This window comes from Ixodes scapularis, unplaced genomic scaffold (genome assembly GCF_016920785.2).
Source record: "Ixodes scapularis isolate PalLabHiFi unplaced genomic scaffold, ASM1692078v2 PGA_scaffold11__112_contigs__length_91849675, whole genome shotgun sequence".
In the NCBI taxonomy this organism is placed as follows: domain Eukaryota; kingdom Metazoa; phylum Arthropoda; class Arachnida; order Ixodida; family Ixodidae; genus Ixodes; species Ixodes scapularis.
The window spans coordinates 45,225,987-45,241,681 of record NW_024609837.1 but is presented as its reverse complement, the minus strand read 5'-3'; the positions used below and the strand labels follow the sequence as shown (position 1 = coordinate 45,241,681).

Here is a 15,695-nt window from a genome sequence, read left to right as displayed (position 1 = left end):
AGGACGCCGCTCTGTGAACATTTGGAGCTGCGTTTCACGAGTTTTCGTGACCACGTGCATGGGCACAATGGCGATTTTACTATAAAGACTACAAACCAGAGCGAGAGCGAACATCAATTTTGCGTCAAACTCGACAAATATAACGCAGAGACCTTCGATATGATTCAGCAGGCTTGTGTAAAAAAACAGTAAATTTCGCGAAGTTTTTTAACTCGCGGTTCAGGAACGGCAGAACATCGCCGGAAGACGAAGAGAGGTAGGGCGACTTTATCCGACCTCTCCTTGACTTCGGTGACGTTCTGCCATTCTTGAGGCGCGAAAACACCTCGCACGCCTCACCTCTTTTTTTTTTTTTTTTTTTTCTTCATAAGCTTTTTAAATTAGTTTAGAGGTCTCTATTTTATGTTTGCTGAGCTTGACGTAAAATTGATGTTCGTTCTCGCCTTGATTTGCAGTGTATGGAAATATCGCCATCATGCTCGTGCATGTGGTCAAACAAACCAGTGTAGCGCAGCTCCAAATGTTCACAGAGCGACGCGAAGGTTCTTTACTTTGACTGCTGCGCGCGCATCACTGTACTACCCTCACTTTCTACGCTACAAAATCAGTCCCGGAACTTTTTGATCACCCGCATATATCTTAATTATCCACATAAAGGGGGAAATTAGTAATCCTCCTCGAGGAGCCGGACTCGTTTCACTAGGGTCCTTGAGGTGAGAACGGGTATAGTAATTTTGTTTCCGGAGGTATTTTGTTCGGAGGCGGGAGGCGGGAGGGGGAAGAGCTGCAGAAGGAACGTTTGGGCGCGTCTTCCGAACTATACAGACTGACCGGCTTGTAAGTTGTTAGTTCCCGCGGCGGAAACCAGCTCCGTAGCCTACATTCGGCGCTTCTGCGAACCCGGCCCAGATAGACCAACGCATATGCTTCTCACGTCACGAGAAATAAGCAAATACGGCATCGGTCGCTAAAAAAAAGAAAAACTTAATAACTAGGTTTGTGCACTGTAGGCATTGCTTTGCCTGTAGACCACACGGATACTTTGAAACGGGGCATTCGAAATAAGGCTCTTCAAAGAATCGCGATCGTTCCGGGAAAAAATATGTGGCTTGTGCGCATTATTAAAACGACCGCAGCCCACGGCAACGATTATTATTACACTCGGCCAAAAACAAGTATTAATTTTACTCCTAAATGGATCTAATTTTCGCGAAAACCTAAACTTTGCAAAATTTGCGATTTAAAGTAAAAAATTCGTGAAAATGTGTTTTATATAGACGAATGCATGAAGCGCGTACTATTCCAAATCGTAAAATCTGGTGCCGGCGAAATGTTCACGAAGGTCACGTCTGGAAGACTTGGCGAAATATCGAGAATCCGAAAAACAATGTACAGGGTATCACAAAATAAAATTTACACGGTCTTTTTTACCGCAAAAACAAACTAGGCATCGCCGAACGCTCATTCTCCGCCCAAAGGTAGCGTTAGAGGTCACAACCAGCTGCCAAAGCTTCAGCCCGATCCGATAACTTAATAAAAAGTTAAAAGTGATTTTCTGAAAATTTCACTAGGAAAATGGCGGCCGACGGAGTTTTCGAATACATGGGGCTCTATGGCACCAGAAACCGAAAACAGGCAAAAACGGGCCCCATTTTCCCATTGAAATTTTCAGAATATCAGTTATAACTTCCCACCCCTGTATAGTTTAAAGTAGAATCTGCTTTTGAACAGTCTTATGTCGATATGAATTGAGCGGTTTTATACCTGCACTCTCAAGAAAAAGGGTGTAAAAGGGTGTATCGTTAGACCCTTTGTCCCATATAATACACCCCAAAATTTCATTTCGACGTACAGAGCCCTACAGTCGAACAGACGACTTCAAATTTTACGAGGGGCTTGATAGCCGTGTGGCACAACTAATTAAAATAGCTACTGTACGTTTTACTGAAAACAAAAAAAAAATAATCGGGGTTTTCTTGGCCTTACTGTAAAAACTCGGTGTTTTCTTTCTGTGGTCTTTTATACATACTTTAGCTAATTAATAACATAATAAGTTATGTTGCACCGTTATCAAGCCCCTCGTAAAATTTGGGATCGTCTGTTCGACTATAGGGCTCTGTACGTCGAAATGAATTTTCGGGGTGTATTATATGGGACAAAGGGTCTAACGATACATACTTTTACATCCTTTTTTCTTGAGAGTATCGAAAGTAAACCTATATCTCGAATTCAATGATATCTTGCTGGGTAACGTGATTATACTGCAACTTATTTTCTCGTTAGGTGTGTACATCTTAAGATACATGACGCCTCTAATAATAACAACTATTATTATTATTATTATATTACTACCTTGTTTTACAAGCAGGTTTCGACCAGACCGCCATATCACTATTGCATCCGCATTCCTTAATAGATATTACTATCATTATTATGATTATTATTATTATTACTATTACTGAGCAACGCCGTTCGTTTATTAGACTCCCGTTGACTATAAAAACTAATCAGGCTATTGATAGCTTCTAGGGAAACGTGCTAATGAAACGGAAACCAGATTACCTAAAACTATAATTAATTTCAACATGATTCGAACATCCGCGATGGGCATGCGTAAGAGCATTCTCGCAGATGTGGGCGTTTGGCGCGCACTTCTCTCTGTGCTCCATGGACACTTTTCATCGTTTGACGGGTTACTACCTTTAGTATTTTTTTAATACTTTTTTAATGCGTAACACTTACTGTTTACTTTAGGTTATCAGTCAAATGATGCGAAGTTTCAACCCGGCAGATTAGAAGGATGCGAAATTCCAAAGTTATATAAAACGGAACAATAGAGCACGACACCCATCAGTCTACCGGGTGCTCGCGAGAAATCGGTATCAAGTTTTTCCTCGTCGTTAAAACAAACTACGCATCGTCGCACTTTCAGAATTTGCTCAGATGCAGCGCTATACTTCGTTTCACCTTATATGCGAGCGAAGGCAAAGCTGCAAGCGTGAGCACGAAAGCTCCGTGCGTTCAGGCTTTGCTCGAGCGCGCGAGCTGGCGAGAAACGCAAAAAGCGCTGGTCTCGCGCTTCTAGCTTTGGCTTCGCTCGCAGATAAGGTGAAACGAAGTATAGCTACGTGCAGCTATCTGGTTCAAAACGGTTATAAGCGATTAAAAAAAGAAAGACGTTTACGATTCTCTGTAATGTCGAATTAGAGCGCAACTCTTGAGGAGGAGGGGAGGGTATGCCGCTCCCTCCTCTCCCCCCCCCCCCCTCCCATTCAGCGGGAAATATTCGCCAAATTCAGCGGAAAAATTTTTAAAACTAGCGGGAGATTTTGCGTTAGATTTATCGGGGAAATGTTTCCGCCATATTTCGCGGGTTATGTTTTCCCGCTAGATTTAGAGGATTTTTTCCGCTAAACTTAGCGGGGGAATTTTTTCACTATATTTAGCGGGGATCATTTTGCTCTAAATTTAGCGGTGAAAATTTTCCGCTAAATTTAGCGGGTTAAGTTGCCCCGCTAAATTCAGCGGAGAATCATTTCTGCTAAATTTAGCGTGGAAACGTCCCATAATGCAGCGCGCGGTTACACCGACATCGACGGCGCTGAACCCAGAAACGTGCGCCTAATAGCTGCGCTCTAAAAAATGTTAAATTTTGAAAATGGCGGCCAGCGAAGCCCGCGAATACAACATGGCGATTAATGTCGTTTTCTAGCGGAAACGGATCCGATTTTTTCATTTAGAATTCATGGAAATTCAGCTTTTGGATAAAATTTCAGTAAGTATTCAGACTTGCCGTCTGGTTTCCAACCGCTAGCACTACATGCGGGCGAAGACTAGTTTTGGTGAGGCTTTTTTTATATTTACAACGAGAAAAAAAAACAGTTTTTTTTTTTCAAACTCCCGACATACAGACAACATATATTTGTATCACAAAACTACCAAACCGTGCCTTCCAAATTCGTTTACTGCACGAAATGGAAGAAAAAAAAGGGTCATTTGGGTTTCAGAAAGTACGGAGTTGTCGAGTTTCACTGACCCAAAGCGTGAGCGTTGTCCGTGGAGTTTCCTCTGACCTTCCTAAAAAGAACGCTCGTTCCGAGAAACGCCGTTCCGTCCGTCCCGCGCTTTGCACATTCATGTTATCGACCTTAACTTATGCGAGCGCGGTCGAGGTGTTTATTTTGATGTTTAATAGTTCAAGTATGTCATGGACGCAAGGGTCACCCTCTCGTGTTTGAAATCCAAACTGTTGATGTATACCTCACACGCTACGTCCTTGACAAGGGCTGCAATATTCGTAAAATAAATAAATAAATTGTTTCGATCATTTTGATAAACGCGGGACATACGAAATGTGTCGTTCGTATACATTATGCGAGCGTTCTGATTTGTTACGCTTCGTTACGGGGAGCTTTTGGGTGGAGTTCGATGCCTCGCAGCTCGATGGACACACGTTACGTGCTCCCCTAATTCAGAATGATGACGCAGTTTTGAAATTTATTCGGAACCCGTGACCTTGGGAGTGGCGTCACGGGCAGGGTGCAACGTCATTCGGCAGCGGGCACAAGCGGTCGCCTCCTGGTGGCGCCGACCAAAGGTACCGGGTGGCGTGTCTCACGGTTCGGGGTTCGACCCCCGCTGCGCCGTTTGGTAAATCGAGTCAAGTTCGAGTAATTATGCTGAATTTTAATTAAGTACGATGAACTGTGACTAGATGTGGCTTCTCTGGGTGCCTATATGTATTGCCTGCTCTGCTATGCACTCTCAGAAATAGGGGGTGTAGTACTTACACCCCTTGTCACACGTAAAACACCCCAAAAACTACAATCCGACGTTCCGTCCACTGGCGTCGTACCGACGACACCAACTTTCACGAGCGGCTTGAAAGTCGAGTGATACAACTTATTAAATTAGCTAATGGACGCATTAAAGACTTCAGGAAAACACGCAAGGTTTTGTTGGACTTGGCTCTGCGGCATAATCTCGGCGTTTTTTTTTTTTGTTTTTCTGTAGTATTTTGATACGTACATTGGGTATTTCGTAAGTTATATCGCACTGCTATCAAGCCGCTCGGAAAAGTTCGCATCGTCAGTTCGACATCACTGGACCGAACGTCGAAATGTAGTTTTGGGGTGTTATAAATGGGACAAGGAGTGTAAGTACTACAGCCCCTAGTACTACACCGGAGCGACACGATTTTCGTGCGCAATATTAGGCCCTTAAACACATTCCGCGTTAATAAAAGTAAAAGAACAAAGGACGCGTACTCACAGCGACAGGAAGCTGTTGAAATCATCGGACCACTCGGCCGGGTTCTTCAGCTTGGGCGGCGGGTTCCTGAAAGACAACGCGGAGAGACCAACCCTCGCGAGACGATCGGACCTCGGCCGCCGTCGGCATCGGCGGAAGCTACACGGTGCAACGGCGCAAACCCGCCGGCAGCGCTACACCCCCCTGCGCAACGGCCGGCGAGAAACAGGGCCGTCCGGCGCGTCGATTAGACACGCTAGCGCGGGCGTACTGCACTGGCTCGCGTGTGTGTGTGGTGGGGGCTGGGAGGCAAGCTGGCACGAGCACGCGTGGGTAGATCATCGTTCTCGTCGGCCGGGCCGTAGCAGCAAGACGTTGCAGGGGGAGCTTCTCCTTTCCGTTTAGTTCCCGTTGTTTCGTAATTTGGATCGTCGCTCGTTTTTTCTGCGGTTGTTTGTTACGCACGTTCGGCTGTAGGCTAGACGGTCAAGTATGGCGCGCTCGTCTTCGCCTGCGCGGTGGGAAGGCGGGCTAGCGGCGCGCACGAGAGTGCACGTGACGGCGGGGAGAGCAGGCGGGGTTAGTGTGACGTGTGTTTCGTCAGTACCGCGGGAAAAAGGGACAAGGTTACTGTTGTTAGGGTACTCTGGCGGGAAAAGGATACCGGCACAGAGTGGCGGACCTGACGTCATGGAGAGGTTGCCGGTACAGAATAGCGGATTTGACGTCACGCAGGAGGAATTCTGACGGAGTCTGCTACTTTAAACGGTTAGGTACTTCTGCGCGAAAAGCAGGTTGCTGGCCCAAAATGGCGGACGTTACGTCATGAAGAGGAAGTTGTGACGTGTGAGCCCCGTACGTCTAACGTTGGGTACTTCCGTGGGAAATAGGGCAAGCAGCACGCTACCCCTATTTCCCACGGATGTGACGTCACGGAAAGGGTTGTAGTGACCTGCGGGTTTGCAACTTCCGCGGGAAACAGGGGCACAGAATAGAGGACGTGCCGTGGAAGTCCCGTACATTTAGCGTGGGGCACTTCTCCGCGGGAAAGGGGGCTACCGAAAAAGAATGGCGGACGCGACGTCACGGAGAGGGTTGTTTTGACGTGTGAGTTCATGACTTCCGCGGAAGAACGGGCTCAGCTATAAATTAGGACGTGTGCAGAAAGTTAGTTCGTCTACTAACTCGACCGGCGACCTTCACGCAAACAGACGCACACGCGCACACGCGTGCACACGCGTATGCGCAGAAATCACGCGTTCCTCCTTATGCACAGCGCATGGGCTTTCTGCGCACAGCCCGCGAGCATGAAAAAGCATTCGAATCTTCCCCATTCAACTGTCGTAAAAAAAAAAAAAAAAAAAAAAATAGAAAAAAAAAAAAAACAGTTGTGAAAGCTGTTGAAGGAGAATCCCCCAGATCCGCAACGCTTGGGCTCTTCGAAGGCGCTCCAACAGATCGAGGCCATTTCTCTAATTTCTCTTCTTGACATTTACAGCTCCAACGGCACGCATTCAGTCCTCGACCTTTCCTCCGCTTCACATTTCGGCCGCAAGGCCGCGCCAGTTTCCGCGGCACAGTCAGAGAAGTTCAGCCCCTCGCTTCTCCCCTTCACGTCTCTTCCGCTGGGTGGCGTCGCCTCCTCTGCAGCCGCCTCGAGAGCCTAGATGTAATAGACGGAGCAACTCAAGCCCCGGGGAGCTGACGCCTCCTGCGGCGATTGGTCGCAACTGTGCATGCGCTAGGTTTTCGCGAGGCGGGGAGGAAAGGCGGAGGCGTTTGCAGATGATCGACGCTTTAGGCGCCTCCTCGCGGCTCGTGCTGCAAACGCGACCCACAAATCACGCGACCCGAATCGAGCTGTTGGAAACACTCCCGAAACTCTAGGCACACTCTGTAGGTGCCAATGGGTGCCTACATTACTCGCGAGTGCTCGTCTCTCCACCCGTTAGTCGAAACTTGAGTCCGTCGCATATGCTCTTTGTTTACGCAGTGCTTGGATGTGGATTTCGCTGTGCCTCGTTAAAGATTATTCGAAAAAAAAAAAATAATGAAAGGTGAATAGCCTGGTAGCGGGAACTTGGAAAAAAGTGCCCTGGGATATCTTCAGAGCAGCGAAGTTTCGCCAAAACTCTCAGCATTATGAGTCCTACAAAACGCCTTTCTCCTTCTTCTTAATATTATTATTATTAGTAGTATTATTTTATCATTATTAATAGCGTTTTTTTTTTCTTTTGCACACGAGGTGACAGTGTTATACACGAGATTTACTTAAACGCCTTTCCTCTAGAGCACGCGACTTCGCTCGTGCGAGTGCACCCATCTAAAATATCCTATGTACTTTCCCGCTATGGGCGCACCGTGCATTCACGAAGGTGCCCATCAAACAAGGTACCGCGAGGCGGCTATGCAGTTGCCTCGCCTCAGACACGATCAAGTGGTCGTGTCGCCGCGGGGTCGATCGGGATCTCGAATTCGGCTCCCGACGTGCCGCTTTCTCTCCTAGCCACTGGATGGCGCCCAAGGCGGGCGAAGAGAAACCTCCTCGCCCACACTAGGGGGCGAACAGCGCTTAGTACTCCTCCGGAAGGCACTGAAAAAAGGCAAGTGTGTGCGACCGGATCTAGGGTAATCGCGGGACACGAGGCCTGGGGGCCCTCTTTGTGTATAACTCGGACTTGACGGGCGTTTTTAAATATTTGTGTGATGTCGCGTGTATTTGTAGTTTAGATTGAGTGTTTTGTAGCGTTGTGTATTATTGTACCATAAAACGGGGAGCGGAATCCCGCTCTCGTGAAAGAACCAGGCGGTACTCGGGTTGTTGACGGACCACGTGGGAAACGGCGAATCGGCGGCGGTACGCGAATTCCTACACCGCCATAGTCCTCCGGAAACCCACGCAATCGCTGCAATCCACAGAAAATATCCGGCGAACAATGCTGATGAAAACATGTCTAGATCTAAAGAAAAAAAAAAAAAAGTCGTCTGCGCTGTGGCGCTCAGCATGATGAAACGCAGTTTTGTGCACGTTACTCATAAAAAAAAAAAGAAAGTAATTGATTACAATTATAGAATTACTCTAAGATAAAACGTACTCAATTAGAAGTTTTTTGATTACTTCACTGGAAAAGTAATCGGCCGTTACTTTTCCGATTTTCAAAAACGGCAGAGTTCTCTGCCGGTTTGAAAACTATGCTTTCGTACAGTTCAGCATATGATTAGAACCACCGAACCATAAACTACTCATCTTCTTAATCTACCAATTTTGCTTAATTGCAATTAATTAGATTTCTTTTTGTTAGGTACTTGTTTTGTAGATTGGAGAGATTGTCAATTCCAAGTGCTCTGCGGGAAAGTCGACGCCCCAGGTTTCGTCGAGTGACGCGTTCCGAGCGCGTTCGGTGTAGACTATATACCCACTCAATAAGCTATACGTTTAAGAGTGACGAGCCTTCAGCCATCTTGGTGCTTAAAATCGTGGTTGCCAGTTATCCGAAGCTTTATCCGAAATCACGGGAAACGCTTTTCCGTCCTCCAGAAATGTTAAAGCAGTTCGAAGCGCAGTAAAACAATGGGGAGTTTTAGGGAACCGTTTTTGCACATCCGATGCGGTACGAACTGCGCATGTGCGATTCTTCTGCAGTAGCGCATGCGCAGTTTGTTCCGGAATGCCCGTCGTAACGTATCGGACGTGCAAAAACGGTTCCCTAAAACTCCCTAATATCACCCGAGCTTCCTAACGCCTAAGGGTGAAAGCTGAGCTAGTTGGTTCTGAGACATCTTGGATGAAACCAGCTGAACAAAGGAAGGAAAGTGACAGGAGAAAAAGACCAGCGGTCGGTTCGCCAATCTTTTCTCCTGTCACTTTCCTTCCTTTGTTCAGCTGGTTTTACCCAAGATGTCTCAGAACCAACTAGCTCAGCTTTCACCCTTAGTAAGTTACCTTTCTTGTTACCTGAGCACACCCTATGTTACCAGCGGTCAGTTCGCGAATCTTTTCTCCTGTCACTTTCCTTCCTTTGTTCAGCTGGTTTTACCCAAGATTCCTAACGCCGTAAGAAGTCGCGTATGTGAATTGTGACGATGTGTGCACCGCCATCTTGGTGTTTAGTGCTCCGCACTAAACACCAAGATGGCGGTGGACACTAGCAGATCGGCGAACGGAGTGCGTAACTCATTTCGTGGCTCTATACTAGAGTGTCGACGGCGGCGTCCCCACCTGGGTATCTGGAAGAGGGCGCGCATGGGATGGACGTCGGCGAGCGGCGGCTCCCCCTGCGCCAGCTCGATGGCCGTGATGCCCAGGGACCAGACGTCGCACCGGATGTCGTACGAGTAGTCCAGCTGACGCTCGCAGGCCACCACCTGCCGAGAAGTTCTTTTCAAGGGGGTATCTTTTATCCCTTGGATCAAACCTTCGCCTCCCCGAGAACTTTTAAGGTCGTCAGGTCGAAACGCGTGAACAACTTTCTGGGACATCAGCGCCTCGGCGCAAGCACTAAAAATCTCAATTTTAACTGAACGAGAACAAACACTAGAATGTTCGCCGGGAATATTTCAGATAACAGCCATGAAATGTCGATAAGCAGCAATTAAACTTTTGGACGCCTATAGTTTTGTCCTTCTTTTTTTTCTTTATTTTATCCTGATTCGCGAAATTGACAAATTTAGTTTTTTCTCCACAACAGATTGTAATGTACCCAGGACAGTAATTGTCGCAAATCAATTAGAGTTTTTATATTTCCTTAAAACATTTTTTGCACCAGAGAGTTGGCCATGCGGGAGGGCGAGGCACACAAGACGCGCCGCAGTCGTCAAGATGTCTCTCAAGAGGAAGGGAAGCGGACCGAAAACGAGATCGTGCTGGACAGAAACGGCGAACCATGGACATGGCAAATGATGCCGGAGGAGATAGAGACAGAGAGACGGAGAGTGACGTTTGGCTAGATATCGGCGGGGATAATCTTTTCACGATTGGCCAAACGCTCACTATGACGTCCCTGGCAGGACTAACTCTGCCTTTATTGATGGTAATAAGAGACCAATGTCAGACTGTCAGAAGGGAGCTCCGTCGAAATATTGATGGTCATTGATTTTTATAAAAATTTCACCGCGTGTACTAAATATCCTTCCCTGAGTATGTCTATAAAATATCTAATCAAAATAGTCATTTTCTTTCGAGAAATGAATTTTGAAGTTTACGCGTACACCTCTGAATCACGTGCTGCCGCTCTACAGGCAACAACGAGCAGGGGGCATTCGTGACGTCGAATGTTGTATCCGAGAGCAGACGGCGCTCCCATACTCCACGGCGTCTTGCGTTGTAGTGCTAGTGAGCGTCTGTGGTTTTGCGAATTGCGTCTCGTTTAGGCTGTGTGCGGCGTGCGATGGAAGGTGGGCGAAATTGGTGACTGACTGTGGGATGCAATAGCACCACAAAGAAATGCAGCAGAGTGACATCTTATTGGTTTCCGGCCGACAAGTTTCTGCGACGGAAGTGGGTCCGAGCAGTCCGACGAAAAACGCGGGCTACTAGAGTTCGTGTCGTGCTAGAAAAAAGTTCACACCTTGCTAGCAAATCAAACCTTTCAGGCCATTCTGCTTTGAAGCGGCATCTCGGTCCATATGTCGGCGGATCGCGAATGCGGCCCCCACGAGAGGTCCCCTCAGAAGCGATGCCGCCTGATCGAATTCGAGCGGCGAATCGACTGAAATCTCGTGGTGCAAATCTAAAATCATTTGTTGGCCACTGCTTGACTAACACAAGATTGATGAATCGTAGTTCATTATTTCTCACGGACGATCGCGACGGCTTTCTGACTGCTTCAGACGCTGGGCGAAACAGGCTCAAGCTGGCCACGATAATGTTTATACAACACCTGACGTCACACCAAGAGAGCGGACCAGTAAAGTTGCAGCTCAGTTTCGGTTTCGGCTATATCGTATTTCTACAACTAAAAATTATTTTAAATTTTTTTTAAAAGTTTATATCCTGCTTTATGTTCAGTTTCTTGTGCACTTTCAGAATATATGTTTAGTTGAAAACCTTCAAATTGACGCGAAACATCTTTTCACGAAAATAATCCTTGGAGAAGGGGAACAAGGGGGACAAAGGACAAACACTAATCTCCAAATACAGCTAAGTGTTTTTTTGTTTTTTTTCGGTCGCGAACAAGTCATTTGGCTGTGTTTGGAGATTTGCGTTTGTCCTTCCTTTGTCCCCCTAGTTCTCCTTCTCCAGGGATTATTTTCGTCGTTCTTGTCCAGCTCGCTCGCACCTTTGCATTAGTTGCATTATCATCACATCTTTTCATTTTTTTTTCTCGGAATATGTTTGATTTAAATTACTGGCGAGATTTTAATCGCGATTTAAATCACAATTTAAACCATCTTGTTTTTTTCTTATTATCTACCCGTTGCTACGACGGAAGGTCTTACAATGAAACGAAAAACCGACAGAACGATCGTACTTTTTGATTTATTTGGCTATTATTATTATTGAGTCAGTCACAAGTTAAGAACCGATCAAAAGCTCCATCACCTGCACGCGCCGATTGTCTTTGGCGTGCGACAAAGTGAATGTTATCGAAGGCAAAAGGTCGCTATAGGGTTCCGTCGCTATTTGAATCGGCAGAATATAGCCATCATGAACGACAAGCAGTGCTACCGCATTTCGACGCGTTACTCAGCGAAACGCGCGCTACACGCACGAGCTCTGAAAATGGCACCGACCAGAAGCCCGTTTCTGGTATGGTCTATAGACGTTTGCAAGCACGGCGTCCCGACTGATGCCGCACGCGTGCAAGCACGGGCAGCTTTCGCGTGGAGATAGCTTTGACATGCCTGCCCGCGCTTGCTCGCACGAGCTGGAACATGGCGGCCGCCACATGCCTTGTTTGCGATCGTCTAGAGTTTAGACTCTGTATATATATATATAAACAATTGCGTCAGCGCTCCGTCTTTGTATTTGCTCCAGAGTGAGATGGTGTTTCTGGAAGGTTGGCTCTGATTGTCGCGATTGAATCCGATGTGGTTTGGGCAGTGTGTATATATAGGTGACAATGGTGTTAATAAAAACCAGTTGAGAGTGAAGCGCCTGTCCTGTCGTCCGTGTTTCTTTATTGTCCTCGTTTGTTCGCGCTTTTTAACCTTTTATTTAATATATTTGTCGTCTGCACACGGGTTTGTGAGCTCGCTCCCGGGTGACTCGCTGAGCACAGAAACGCTAAAAAACCGATAGCAGAGGCTGGCGATGAGCGAGATAATGCGATAATTAATACTTTTACCGAGACATACGAACAATGACCACCTGGGGAGCAAACTCACGAACCAGTGTCACCGACGACGAACATCCGGTATAGGGTACAGCAAATACACGGTTGCCGTTTTTGTTCTATTTTTAATATTTTACCACCTCAAGCTAAAACTCTTTTTTTTTTCTTTTTTTTTTTGCGAAACTACGTTTGCCTGCTTAGTTTTAGGTATGCAGGTTTGGAATGTGTTCGTACTTTGGATTCGTTGCTCCTAAAAACTATTCGAGAGTAAAAAAAAAAAAAAATCACACAAATAGTTTATTGAACGGATTCCAATAAAACTTCAAACGAAGCAGTCTTTAGGTGGTGCATCTGTTCACACTCAAATTTCGTGAGTGTAGATTTTTGTTAAAAAATATTGCAAGAAATTTATTTTTTTATTTTTTATGCGCGGGATGACGCTGCTGCTTACATATGGCACAACATGATGGCACAAACACTTGAAAGCTTCTCAGAAATGAACACCTCAATTAAACGGATCCAGCCGGTCCGGGTGTGTGTGGTACGACATGTAAGCAAACTCGATCAGACGGCCTGTTTTGTTTTTATCCCGTTGCATGGAAAATATACCAAATTTTATTGCTCTTGGAATTGTTTCTCTCACTCTCAAAAGCCTACACTCACGAATTTTGAATCATATAAATGAACCAGCTTAAAACAACTTTGTGAAAAGGTTCTGTTGTACTCCTCTGATCATAACCTTAATTATCCTTTTTTTTTTTTTTTTTTTGACAGCCTGGATATGAATTTTGGAAACACACTGTAGAACCATGTGCATCTGAGATTGAGAGGCACGTGGACACTGCAAGCTCTGCGTTGCCACCCTTTGCGGCGGTTGTCTGAAACTGTCGACGAAATTTCAGACATCCGCGACCTGTTGTAGTCAAAACTCCCGTGTGCTGACCCGTGGACACGGCATACTGACCTCTGGTGCCATCCAGTAAGGGGTACCCACGGACGTGTTCCGCTTGCCCATGGTTTCGTCCAGATGCGAAGAAACGCCTGGAGGAGACAGAAAAAAATTATACTCGCAAAAATTAACTTCGCGAACAATAAATTCGGTAATAGTTTAAACCTTCGATTGCTCATTTCTTTAGGTCTTTTGTTTTGTATCTTACTTTTCTTTCTCCTGAGCTATGTTGTTGGGATTAAATACACTTGGGGCGTCTTTTACCAGTATTCACAAGAAGGAGAAATAAGAGGAGGGATCAGCAGGAGCAACTTCCTCCTGAGGGAGGGGACGTCGGCGCCAGCAGTCGAATTTAACAGTTTGCCCTGTTGACACCCCTCCAGACAGATTTAACGGTTTGTACAGTTAACACCGAAGCTTTTGGCGGCAGAATATTATTAAAAGCAAACTGATCCGTCGCCACACCGGGATCGTTTGTACAACTCGGGAGGGTCTTGGCGTTGTATACAGACACACACTTGCACACACTTAGGTATCCTCCGCAGATTCTATCCAAATTGGTATGTCCTGTCGAAGGTCCTCACTGTAAGGAATTCCCGTCCCTTTCGCGCGCAACGTGGGCCTGTCAGAAGAACACTTGCCTTCCTGCCCTCCACAATCCTCCTCGTGAGGCCTGAGAAGCTTCGCTGCTCAGCTCGACTGCTGAAGACCAGGGCTCCAGAAAGCTCTGTAGCCCTAGACTAGGGCCCCACCTGGATTGAGTCTCTTTTTGTTTCAATGAACTTCTTTCAGTCAATCAGTCTTACGACCGGAACATCGCCTCTGTGCTGCAACCTGCCTCGTCTCTAATGTTACAGGATCACGTCGGTCGCGGAACTCTCGCGGAGACTCGAAATCAACTCTCCTAGAGTAACTGTATAGGCTATGCTTGCAGAGCCAGAGTATCGAGTTCCTTCTTCCTTGCGGCGCCAACTCCGTATTAGCGGAAATGCGGTCACGTGCGCCAAGCCGGATCCAACCTTCATGAGGGAAAGCGATCTTGCAGGGGCGAGTTTCGGGCGGAGCATGTTTCTCGCTTTGCGTTTGCGAAATATAATACATCATACGCTAAAATCGAACAAACTGGAAGGTTTCTTGACCACTGAACATTTGTGTATAGCCACTGGGTACTGTATAATTGAGTTGTGAAACAGGAGACAAATGACGGGACGACTCTGCTCCGCACGCCGCGGCACGCCGCCTCGCAGCCACGCCATCCGCGCCTCCGGATTCCTGCAGAAGCGACGATCGCTCCCCGCAGTGCGGCCTTGGAATCAACATGGCCGCCCTGGCAGAACCATGGCGATACTCTGCTCCGCAAGCGGAGCATAGACAGTTACTCTAACCACTTCGTCCATACCGCCACCCGTCGTTTGAAGCGCCATCTATAGGGGATGCGCTTAAAAAATGTATTCCTTGGAGTGGCTATGTTACTGGAGTACAGAAGGAAGGAAGGAAGAACAGAAGAGGAAGAAAAAGAGGTTAACCTGGGTAATTTTTCCGATTGGCTACTCTGTGCAGGGGGAGGAAGGCGAGGTTATTAAAGAAGAGGTTGAAAGAGGAAGAGAAAATAAAGAGCGTAAAACTAACGAGTCTTCAACACTATAGAGACGGCACTGTTCACGAACACGGAGGTTCATCGTCTATAAGCAGGAATCCAGGCCTGTTTCTTTTAAGAAACAAACAACAGCTTTTGTGGCCTTTGCTCCTTTTTGTGGTTCGTCCTAGGCACCAAGCCCCTTTTTCACAGAGAAGGGCCGGCTATCGAGGTATGCAAGTGTGCCTTTGAGTTTGCTTCTTTCTACAGCGTAGGCACCACAGCCACAAATGATGTGTAGAATTGTTTCAATTAGATCACATCTTGGGCACTCTGGCTCCGAGATGTTCCTCAACTGGGTGACCTGTGAAGTCAAGAGATACATGTTGAGGCATCGGCCGATCTGCGCGAAGTATTAGGACAACACATTCTGGTGGTTTCTCTTCGACGCTCCCATCCTCTTTCTGTCGCTGAACGGACGTTACGCCGTTATCAAGTAGATACTTCAGCAGTGCAGAGCTGGAGTATTCGAGAGGAACGTTGTTCATTATCTCCAGATTCCTCGAATACGCCTGGGGCACGTGTGCAGTAACTTAGACGCTTGCCAGAGATTGTAGAGCCAATAGCTTGTTTGCTGAGCAGAGTG

At 46.7% G+C, this 15,695-nt stretch overlaps 1 protein-coding gene across 1 annotated transcript in view; it reads right to left on the bottom strand.

Annotated features, from left to right (window-relative positions):
• Positions 1-15,695, bottom strand: part of LOC8040737 (myosin-IIIb) — a 160,343-nt gene that overhangs the window by 45,163 nt on the left and 99,485 nt on the right. The window contains exons 8-10 of the mRNA XM_029980058.4: positions 13,489-13,565; positions 9,470-9,615; positions 5,272-5,337 (exon numbers count right to left, since the gene is read on the bottom strand). Of these exons, the coding sequence (XP_029835918.2) occupies positions 5,272-5,337; positions 9,470-9,615; positions 13,489-13,565 (289 nt within the window). The remainder of the gene's footprint in view (positions 1-5,271; positions 5,338-9,469; positions 9,616-13,488; positions 13,566-15,695) is intronic.